The sequence below is a fragment of the Canis lupus genome, chromosome 21 (assembly GCF_011100685.1).
Source record: "Canis lupus familiaris isolate Mischka breed German Shepherd chromosome 21, alternate assembly UU_Cfam_GSD_1.0, whole genome shotgun sequence".
NCBI lineage: Eukaryota > Metazoa > Chordata > Mammalia > Carnivora > Canidae > Canis > Canis lupus.
In genome coordinates this window covers 48637473-48648126 of record NC_049242.1, presented here as the reverse complement: position 1 = coordinate 48648126, position 10654 = coordinate 48637473, and the positions used below count along the sequence as shown (strand labels likewise).

The following is a 10654-nucleotide window of genomic DNA, read 5'->3' as shown; positions in this document are numbered from 1 at the left end:
CACTTTAAAAGTAAGGAGGCTGGTTATTTAGGTCCCCAAAAGTATCAACTAAAAATCTATGTATTACCAGGATTTCAGCAAATGGTAATTTGCTTTCAACAGGGATAGAGAAGAGACTGGGCTCCACAGGAGCGAGACTTCCAAGGCTGGCAGTGACATCTGTGTTCCACCACTGGGGACAAGGAGTGGCCATAGCAGGCAAGATCAGCAGGCGAAGCTGTTAGAGACATCAGCTCAGGTTAGACATCACTTCTGGGTGTGAGTGTTGCACGCACCTTGGTTGTATCTTTTCTAGTTAGTAGTTGAAGGGAAGGAGTGAGAACTGATTCACAGACGGGTGTAAGCTCTCCTGGCAATCCTTAGGAGCATTTACTTAGGGCAAGAGAAACTTAGGGCGCCTAGATTTTTTTTTTTTAATTTTACATGTGTGGGTTTGGTGTCATAATTCAGCTGTTAAAGAAGATGTTGAGATCCCAGGTGGTTGAGGTCTGAAAATTTAGATGATAGAAATCTATAATAACAGTGACTAAAACAGATCTTTGAAAATATGAGGCCTTTTTCCAATCATGCTGACGGTCCCATGTCGTCATGAAGACGGAGGCTCTGCAGGCAACTGAGCGGAAACATATTTTGAGATGAGTTTTATTGGAAACACAAGCTTTATTTAAAAAGAGCTTTATCTGACCAAGTTTTATTTGACACTAAACTATTTGTAGGCATTCTGGAGACTCATATACAGGCAAGAGAAATTAGGTCATACGTACAATAGAGCCGGAGAGATGCTCTATCTGGGAAGAGCAGGGCTCAGCCGTCTACAGAGTGGGCTCGCTGTATGAGCACAAAGGAAGGGAACCCGTTCAAGAGAGGGGACGTGTTCGATGGGAAAGAAATTAGTATGTAAAGGCCATGGGTCATGGTCGAGGAAGGCCACCTTGCCATATCGGACAAAATATAGTCATTGGAACCTTACTGAGCTCACAGACGGGAGAGTCAGTTTCTGTGTTGGACCCCCTGCCTTAGGATCCGAAGCCTGGACATCACTACGTCCCAGTCGGCGTAGGCGCCTTCCAGGTGCCGGGAAATCTCGGTTCCTGCTTCGTAGCTGCGTCGGCCGTGCAGTAAGCGCCAGTTGTCAAAAGTAATCACATCACCTAGACAGAAGAATTTGTGTTTTCAACATGAACGATCATCATGGATTTAAAAGATTTGCAGCGCTATAAAATGGAAAATGCAAAATTACATTGCTACTTCCTTCGTATCAAGAAACAGTAGGTTTGTCTTATTTTTTTGTTGTTGTTTCAAGTTTTGATTTAAATTCTAGCTAGTTAACATAGTGTAGTACTAGTTGCACGAGTAGGATTTAGTGACTCATCACTTACATGCAACAGTCAGTGCTCATCGCAACCAGCAACCCCCTAGTCCCCAGCCCAGGTCCAGGCCGCAGCCCCCCACCTCAGCTCCAGCAGCCCTCAGTTTGTTCTGTTAAGAGCCTGTTTCATGGTTTGCCTCCCTCTCTTTTTTCCCTCTAGGTTCATCTGTTTTTGTTTCGTAAATTCCAGTATGAGTGAAATCATACGGTATTTGTCTTTCTCTGACTGAAAATGGCCCATTGACTTTTTCCTGCACATCAGGCCATTGGACTGCAAACCGCTTTAGACCTTTTGACATTCAAAGTACAGGCTTTCTAAAGTAGACCCTTTTAGGATTTCTACTTAAGATATTATCTTTGTGTAAGACTTCGAACTGTTTTTCCGGTTGTTATTTAGCTCTTACTTAGAAATGTTTGTTTCCAGTTTAATGGCTTCAAATGATTTTAAGGATCGTGACTTGGTTTGTCTTCTCTGTTCTCAGTATTTTGTGCACCTTATTTCTAAGCCTCATGAAAATCCTGAAAAGAGTGCTGGCTCATCTTTTTGTGTGAGAAAACTGAGGCTCCAGGAGGTTGAGGGATTTGCCCAAAGTTACACCATTAAATAGTGGAGCTTGGATTCCAACTTGTATTTATTTATATTGGGGGGGGCATTTTTCTCACATGGTATTTCAATGTTGTATGTTACTGCTCTTAAAATCAGCCTGTGCTGACTGCATTATCAGTGGATTTGTAGAGATTTCTAGTATTACTTTATCATGCCAAAGATCAATTCAAAAAATAATCAGAAGTTAAAAGTATGTTCCACTTGGCCAAAACAGCAGTGGAGAGAAATTCCGTTTACTATAGATATGGAAAGCCTCAAGCTTGAGGTCACCTCGCTGAGTAGAGATGGTCCAGAACAAACACAACACTTTGTTTCTTTATTCCAAGTAGCTGGACTACTTCAAATACCCCTTTATTTCAGGTAGCACTATCTTTGCCAGATCAGATAAGCTAAACGAGTAAACATGACTCATGTACTTCATGAGCGGGAATCATGGGGATAATTCTATCTGTTTACTGGGATCGAAAAATTAAGTAGAAGCCTCCGTTCATATTGACTGGCGACCAGGACAGAAAATACAGGTCGTCAGACATGTATTGACCTCAGACATGAGGCTTACAGCTTGTCTTTCACGTATTTCTTCTTTAAGTCGGAAGTCAAAAAAAATTCAGTGTGCTTAAAGATTCCCTAGGGGTCTGTTAAGAATAAGTATTTTTAAGTCCGGAGAGGCAACAGAGCAGGGGTGAGGGCTGCTCACAAAGATCCTAAGTGTCCCACATGCTGTATTTGAGAAAAACTGCTCTAAATGGTTAAGGCTGAAAAGCATCCATATTTTCAGTTGTTTGAGAAAATGTGTCCACTGACCTGGATTCATCTTGAAAGTAAACTTGAATTCTTTACAGTTCATGAGGTCAACAAACTCCTTCAGAGCTGCATAAAAAGGCTGAACTCTTTGAACGGGTACATCAAATACCGTGTCTCTGGTTGCGTTGTTGAAGTTGATGCGAACCACTTGGCCTTTATCATCTAATCTATTTTTTAAAGAGAAAAAAGTTAAAAAGCCATGAAGTATTTATTTACATTTCTGAGGATCAGTTTGTCTTGGAAGATGTGTCTGAAACATGGTACTAAAGAATCCAAAAACATGTACAAAAGGTATTAAGGTTGTCTATGGTACGATGTAGTCATTTGTTCTTGATTCGTTCATTTAGCAGTTTTTGAAAGATGTTAAATCCAGCGTAGTTAGCATACCGTGTCATATTAGGCGGCATTGTTCAGTGTAGCATTTGGCAAGTCTGTATACACCACCCAGTGCTCATCAAGGGGACTGTGCTCTTAATCCCCTCTACCTATTTTGCCAATTGTCCCACCCCACGCCCCTCTGGCAACCATCCGTTTGTTCTCTGTAGCTAAGAGTCTGTTTCTTGGTTTGTCTCTTTTTTCTTTGTCTAGTTTCTGAAATTCCACATAGTACAATTACTGCATTATGGGGTAGCTCTATTTTCAACTTTTTGATGAATCTCTGTACTGTTTTCCACAGTGGCTGCACCAGTTTGTATTCCCACCAACAATGCATAAGGGTGCCTTTGCCACATCCTTGCCAACACTTGCTGTTTCTTGTGTGTTTGATTTTAGCCATTTTGACGCGTGTGAGGTGATAGCTCATTGTGATGTAGATTTGCATTTCCCTGATGAGTGATGTTGAGCATCTTTTCATGTTGGCCACCCATTTAGCAGGTATTTTTTTAAAACTTTCTTTCTTTTTTTTTTTTTTTTGATTTTTATTTATTTATGATCAGCACACAGTGAGAGAGAGAGAGACAGAGACACAGGCAGAGGGAGAAGCAGGCTCCATGCACCGGGAGCCCAACGTGGGATTCGATCCCAAGTCTCCAGGATCGCGCCCTGGGACAAAGGCAGGCGCTAAACCGCTGCGCCACCCAGGGATCCCAGCAGGTATTTTTTGAAATCTTACTTATAAGTACCAGAATGATTCAAATTAATTTAAAATAAATGTTACTGAAAGATTCTAATTAAATTTTTAATATTCAGGGAAATGAATTTATTCTTCCTTCTTTAAAATAGTAGCTTTTATGGAATAAAGTATTTTTATGTTACAAGTTCATGGGTCAACCACCTTATTAGGGGTTTTTTTCCTTATCGGGATTTTAAGTATGATTTTACTGAAGAATGATTGGGAATAAAAATCTATTTTCTGAGTTTGAAGTTCACTCTTCTAATTCAATCCTTAGTTTGCAGGTATGGAAACCATGACAGAGAAGAAAAGAATCTAGCCTAAGACATGTTCTTTGTATCTCTCAACCTATGCTGTGTATCTTAGTAGGTAGGCTTCTAGAAGATCAATACTCTACCTCATTTAATGTTGTATTCTTAGCTCTTAACATAGGCCTGCACATAACAGGCAGTTAATACATTTCATTGGATATGTGACTTTTTTTTTTCTTTTTGGTACCTTGGGAGGGTACTAACATCTTTTTAGTGCTTTTGAGATAGCATTTTGAGATCTCTCTATCTTTCCTTAGAATATGGATCATGATCATGATAATGTAAGGTAAAATTACTTTTGATATGTAAAAAAAGATATCATTAATTTGAATTTAAACTATGCTCAGGGATCTCTGGGTGGTGCAGCGGTTTGGCGCCTGCCTTTGGCAGGGCGCGATCCTAGAGACCCAGGATCGAATCCCACGTCGGGCTCCCCATGCATGGAGCCTACTTCTCCCTCTGCCTGTGTCTCTGCCTCTCTCTCTCTCTCTGTATGACTATCATAAATTAAAAAAAAAATAAATAAATAAAAAATAAAAAAATAAACTATGCTCATTGTAATAAGCACAGCATGAGCACTGTCTACACACAGAAGCAAAAGGAAGATATATATTTTAAGCTTACTGGGAAGGTACACTTTTAGCCAGTCCTAAAGCATCTACCCACTCTATCCTCTCTTTAGAGAAAAGAAAGGAAGGATGGACAAAAACTGAAAGTGGGAGAGGATCATGGCAAAGTGCCTAGAGTTGTCCCTGGGACAGCCCAGGAGGTGGTACTATGAGCCTACCCTGGACAGGAATCCAGACCTGATGGGTCAAACCAATAGACTATCACATGTGCCAAGGCTTGGTGACACTGATTTGGGGTCTAGATCATATTTCACTTACACAGAGTAAACCATTATCAATAAATCAGGGTACAGGAGGAAACGTGATTGCCTGTGATGTATAAATTATGGCTCTCTGGGTCTCTGTGCTTAATATCCAGTCCTCTGAGCCAGAGGCAATTGTAATCGTAAACTCCAAGAACCTGTCATTAGTGGCAACTCTTTGCTTTTTGATAGTGACAGTGAACTACCTATTGAACCCACACTGGGGAAAGGAAGTGAAAGAAAGGAACAGGTTTTCAATAAGGCTCTTGGACTCTTAAAACCAGAATTTACACATATTGATTAAAAAACAAATATGACTAACTAGGCAGGAAGTGCCCTCCTTCCTTCCCCCATCCTCTCCACCTAGGTAGAGAATACTCTGTGGCCTGCAGGTTGCAGCTTAATGAACGAAGGACCAATCAAGGAAAAGGTAACCTAAAATGCAAAATTGCGTCCCAGTAAGCATTCTGGGTGCAGCTGCAGAATGAAAGGGAGGTCCCAGTGCAGGGTTACAGGCTAAGGAAGGGTAAAAAGCCTCCAAAGACGAGAAGAACAACTTGCTATATGCCAACAGTACACAAAGGACAAACATTTACACATAAACCAGTATCCTGGTGACTGCAGATCAGTGAAAGCAAAATGTCATCAGTGATGCCAACAAAAGAACCCAGTGAAAGGACTGTAGGGTCACTTCCTGTGATCAGAGTTGGTGCTGTGACCACTTCTCGGGAGTTACCATAGTCTGCCCCATGGAGAGCTTTGATATTTGGTGGGACCACTTGTATTTGTGGTGGGTGTGTCACTGCGGTGCTGCCCACCACTTCACATTCTCCTGGGATCTGCAGGAAAACTTTCTTTCACACTTCAGAAGTATGTTGGAACTTGCAAACTGACCCCGTTCCCCTCCGGGCGATGGTCTGTAGAAGCTCAAAGCTGAAACTGAAATCTTTCACTGGTAGCTGTGTTGGACTTTGTAGGACTGGGCCAGCTACGATTTATTCTTCCCTTTCCGAGCCAGGCCCCGCGGGAGGGGAGTCTATCTACTGTCTCTCTAATTCCCACTGCGACTGTATGTGGCGGGCAGTGATTTTACTCCCTTTTCCCGGCAAAGAGACGCTGGCTCAGCGAGCCTGAGTCACCAGACCACGACTGCCCCACGGACGAGGAGCAGCATCCATGGGATTGAATCTGCCACCGTGCGGGTGCCCTGCTGTCGCTTCATCTCACCATTTATTACTTTTTCCTAGTTTCTTTATCTGCTTACCTTTCATTATGCTGGAAATAATGTCATTGTCATTGTCTCCTAACTCTGCCGGCAGCCGCCAAGGTCTGCTTGTACTAGGTAGGACAACACATCTCAAAGGAGTTAAAAAATTTCACCGTGAGGAAAATTAAGTTAACCCAAACCCACAGGTGAGCAAGTCCCTCCATTAATTGAAAGCCCTATTTGTTTTATGTCCTGTTGTTAAAATACATTTTTTAAGTGGATTAACCTTAACCACTTGTATTCTCTGGGGCTATCCCCGAGGCCTTGAAAATGGCCAAATTCTGAAATTTTACTACGAAAAGTAACCAACTGTGATTCAGATGGTGAACATTCAATTAATCTTACTCAATAACTAGGGTTTGTTTGTTTTGTCTCCACTCACTAGGCTGCCAGAATCTGCGATTATATCCTGCCACAACCAAATTACAATCTGCGGTGGGTTTTTAAGGTGATTTGTGAGAACTTAAAACGGTCACGTTGTAACAGGGAATCCAAGTTATTTCTTCTCTTTCCCACCTTGATGACTGACCTCTCAGAGAATATTATTTTGAACTAGAGTTTATTTTTGATGGCTTCCTTTCTCTCACACCCTTCATCCAATCTGTCAGGAAAATATGCTGTTCCAACCTGCAAACCACACGCCTAGATACTTCTCCACACGGCCACTGCCACCGTGTGGGCTACTCACGTTCAAGCCCCCGTCCCGTCCAGCCTGCGTCCTACAGTGGCTTCCTGACTCGTCTTCAGGCTCCTGCCCTTGCCCTTCTTCACTAAATTCAGCACAAACAGCCCAGGTGACCCATTTAAATGTGAGTAAAGTTACATAAATATAAATGTCTCTCTTCTGGTCAAAACCATGCAGCAGCTCCCTATTTTACTAAGAGTGAAAGGCAATATATTTTTAAACAATGAGTAACAAGGCTTGACACGAACTTACTCCCATCTGACCTCCTTCCTTAACACTCTGCTCCATGCCGGCCTCCCCGCTGTCCCCTCCCTGTGGTCTCAGGGCCGTCTTAGGACATTTGCTCCAGCTGTTCCTGGAAACTGCTCTTCTTCTGGGCAAATTCCTTCACTCCTTTAGATTTTTGTTCAAATATCACCTACTTAGTAAAGCTTTTCCTCACCACACATTAATGATGCAACCTCCATCTTCTCTAAGTCTTTGGTTTTACAGATTCCCCTAATCCTACCCTACTTCTTCTTTATTCTTCAATATTTAAAAAAACTGTTTTATTGGTTACTGTAATTTATTCATTTGTTTTAAAACCTGTAACTTTCTCTTCCCCTGTTAGACTTTAGGCTACACAAGGGCAGGAATCTTTGTTTTGTCCACAGATGTATCCCAACCACCAAGAAGAGCGGCTGCTTTTTCAACAAATACTTGTTGGATGAGTACATGAAGGCCATATGTTTATATAAGAAAGATGAGTTAGTATGTTGGGGACTTGATTATTTGTTAGATGAGTTAATTTTCATATTATTTGGCTGTTTCTACTAAAAGAAGAAAACAAACTCAACTCTAAACTTGGAAATATCCGTAAGACCCAGCAATTGCATTACTAGTCATTTACTCAAAGGATACAAAAATACAGATTTAAAGGGGCACATACACCCCGATGATTGTTGTTGTGTTATCAACAATAGCCAAACCATGGAGAGCCAGATGTCCATTGACTGATGAATGGATAAAGATGTGGCATGTATACGCAATGGCATGTATTACTCAGCCATCAAAAAAAAAAATATATTGCCATTTGTAACGACGTGGATGGAGCTCGACTGTATTTTGCTAAGTGAAATAAGTCAGAGAAAGACCAATACCATGTGATGTCACTCATATGTGGAATTTAAAAAAGAAAAAAGATGAACATAGGGGAAGGAGGAGGTTAGGGAGAGAGGGAAATAAGACATAAGAGACTCTTAAGGATAGAGAACAAACTGAGGGTTCACGGCGGGAGGTGGGTGGGGGTGGGCTAGATGGGGTGGGTGTTAAGGAGGGCACTTGTGATGAGCGCTGGCTGCTGTAAGTGATGAATCACTGAGTTCTACTTTAGAAACCAATACTGCATGTCTGTTAACCAAGTGAAATTTAAAACATAACAAAATGAAATAAAATAAAAAATTGGAAACACCACAAAATTTATGAACTCATGTCTGATTAAATAAAATTATGTCTGAGCAACACAGGGTAAGATAATTCTCAAATAAAAGGATAGATTTGTGGTCTTTGTAGATACTTGAAAAAATCATGATGAAATACTGTTAAATGAAAAAAAATAATAAAATGTACGTAGGGAATTATGATTTTTGTTGGCATCAATTTAGGCAGACATTCTTGTTTCATTCTCAGCCCACGTGGTTCCAATGAGACGGACTTTGGTCCAGAGAGGAACATGTAATCCGGGAATGGCCAATCGGAATTCTCTGACTGCCTGGCCATGGGGATTGCTTCAAGGACAGACTTACATACAAATCTGGCAGTGGGTCACCTATTTTTGTTAGAGCTCTGGGGGAAATGAGGGCTTTTGTGTATGTGATTACCAGCACTGAGGACAATGCAAATGCAGAGCTTCTGTTGCCATGTCTGAAAAGGAAGCCAACACAGAGGATGGATGTTCATCTATCGGATCGACCTAATTTCAGTTAGATTCTCTCATTTCTGGCTGAAAGGATTCTGACTACTACAATCACACTGATTATAATTCTGTAGAGCTTGTATATTTAAAAAATCAAGTGTATATAGTCTTAATTATTTTTCTTAATTAGGAAGAGAAAGCTCAGAGAATTTGATGAAGATTTTTTTATGGTGAAAATATTCTTTTTTTCCTTCTAAAATTGGATTAAATTGTTAATAAAAAGTAAACTCTGGAGTTAATCAGAGCTCTTCTTCTGTTTAAGCTTTAGGTTTAGGGTAATGAAGCTTTTGCAGTTAGCTATTCTGTTGCTATGAGAAAAGTATAAATAGTACTTACTCTATTATCTTGTGTTTGGACTGTACGGAGAAATCACAGTAATCCACTCCAATGTCTGTAAAGTCCACAAAAGTGGAGGACAAAATCTGGAACGCTCGAGGATTTTTTTCCTTGAGCTTTTGGCATACATTAAACCCATCTACAATTTCCGAATCACCCCCAGTGACTGTTTGTTTTATACAGTGCAGAAGCTGAACCTGCAAAAAGAAATAGATGTGTTCCAAAATGCTAAACATTTACCTTGTTGGACACTTAAAGATTCAGAAAGTTATGGAGGCACGGACGTCAACTAACCTCTTACATCTCTTCTGTGTCAGCACAGAAAGGGTTGGGAGAGAAAAAACTGCTTTTAATCAGTGTTCTATCATTCAAACATTGTTTCAGTTTGAGACATGAACATAGGCATGAAAATGTTCTTTAGGAAACCAAAGACGGATCATAATAGCTGCAACAAGCGAACACTTCATGTTGGAATATTTGCACACTTCGTGTTGGCTTCACAGAGGAGGGGAACCGGGGTGGCTCAGTGGGTTAAGCATCTGCCTTTGGCTCAGGTCATGATCTCAGCATCCTGGGATGGAGCCCCGCACTGGGCTCTCTGCTTAGTGGGGAATCTGCTTCTCCTTCTCCCCATGTGCTCTCTCACTTCTTCTCTCATAAATAAATAATAAATAAATAAATAAATAAATAAATAAATAAATAAAATCTTAAAAAAAAACTAGGCAAAGGAGGATGGATAAGATTTTGGACATAGAGAGAGAGCAAATCAAGTGCATTGATAATGGATGTGCAAAAATACACACCTCCCTGGCTATCAAAAGTTTGGCCACAACAGACGGTCACAACGAAAAAGAATAGATCCAGTGGAAGAAGTCTTTGAAGCTCTCATCGTGGAGTCTTGAATGTCAGATGAACAAAATTGTACTTTCTCTTGTGCACCAAGGGGAATTGTTGAAGGCTTTTGAATACAGACATAATGTAGCCAAGACTGAGTTGAAGAATATTAGTTCAGTGATGTTACTTGGGATACATTTTTTTTTTTTTTATAAAGGAGCAATTAGTGAGGCAGTAACTACTTGAGAGTCTAATGAGACAGTTCAGGTATGAGGACAAGAAGGAAATAGAGGTTGGGTGGAGTTATGAGGATGGATAAACCCAAGAAACATAGGGAATAAAAAAAACCAAAAGGATAGTTTATTTTATTTTATTATTTTATTTTATTTATTTTATTTTATTTTATTTTATTATTTTATTTTATTTTATTTTATTTTATTTTATTTTATTTTATTTTATTTTATTTTATTTTATTTTATTTTATTTTAAGATTTTATTTACTTAT

At 40.2% G+C, this 10654-nt stretch overlaps 1 protein-coding gene across 2 annotated transcripts in view; it reads right to left on the bottom strand.

Moving 5' to 3' along the window:
• Positions 1-626: 626 nt before the first annotated feature.
• BBOX1 (gamma-butyrobetaine hydroxylase 1) overlaps positions 627-10654 on the bottom strand; it is a 59134-nt gene continuing 49106 nt past the window's right edge. The window contains exons 6-8 of one of the 2 annotated variants that reach the window (XM_038569284.1): positions 9316-9512; positions 2781-2947; positions 627-1151 (exon numbers count right to left, since the gene is read on the bottom strand). In XM_038569284.1, coding sequence (XP_038425212.1) covers positions 991-1151; positions 2781-2947; positions 9316-9512 — 525 coding nt within the window. In that variant the 3' untranslated portion in view covers positions 627-990. The remainder of the gene's footprint in view (positions 1152-2780; positions 2948-9315; positions 9513-10654) is intronic. The other variant, XM_038569285.1, reaches the window with a different exon arrangement.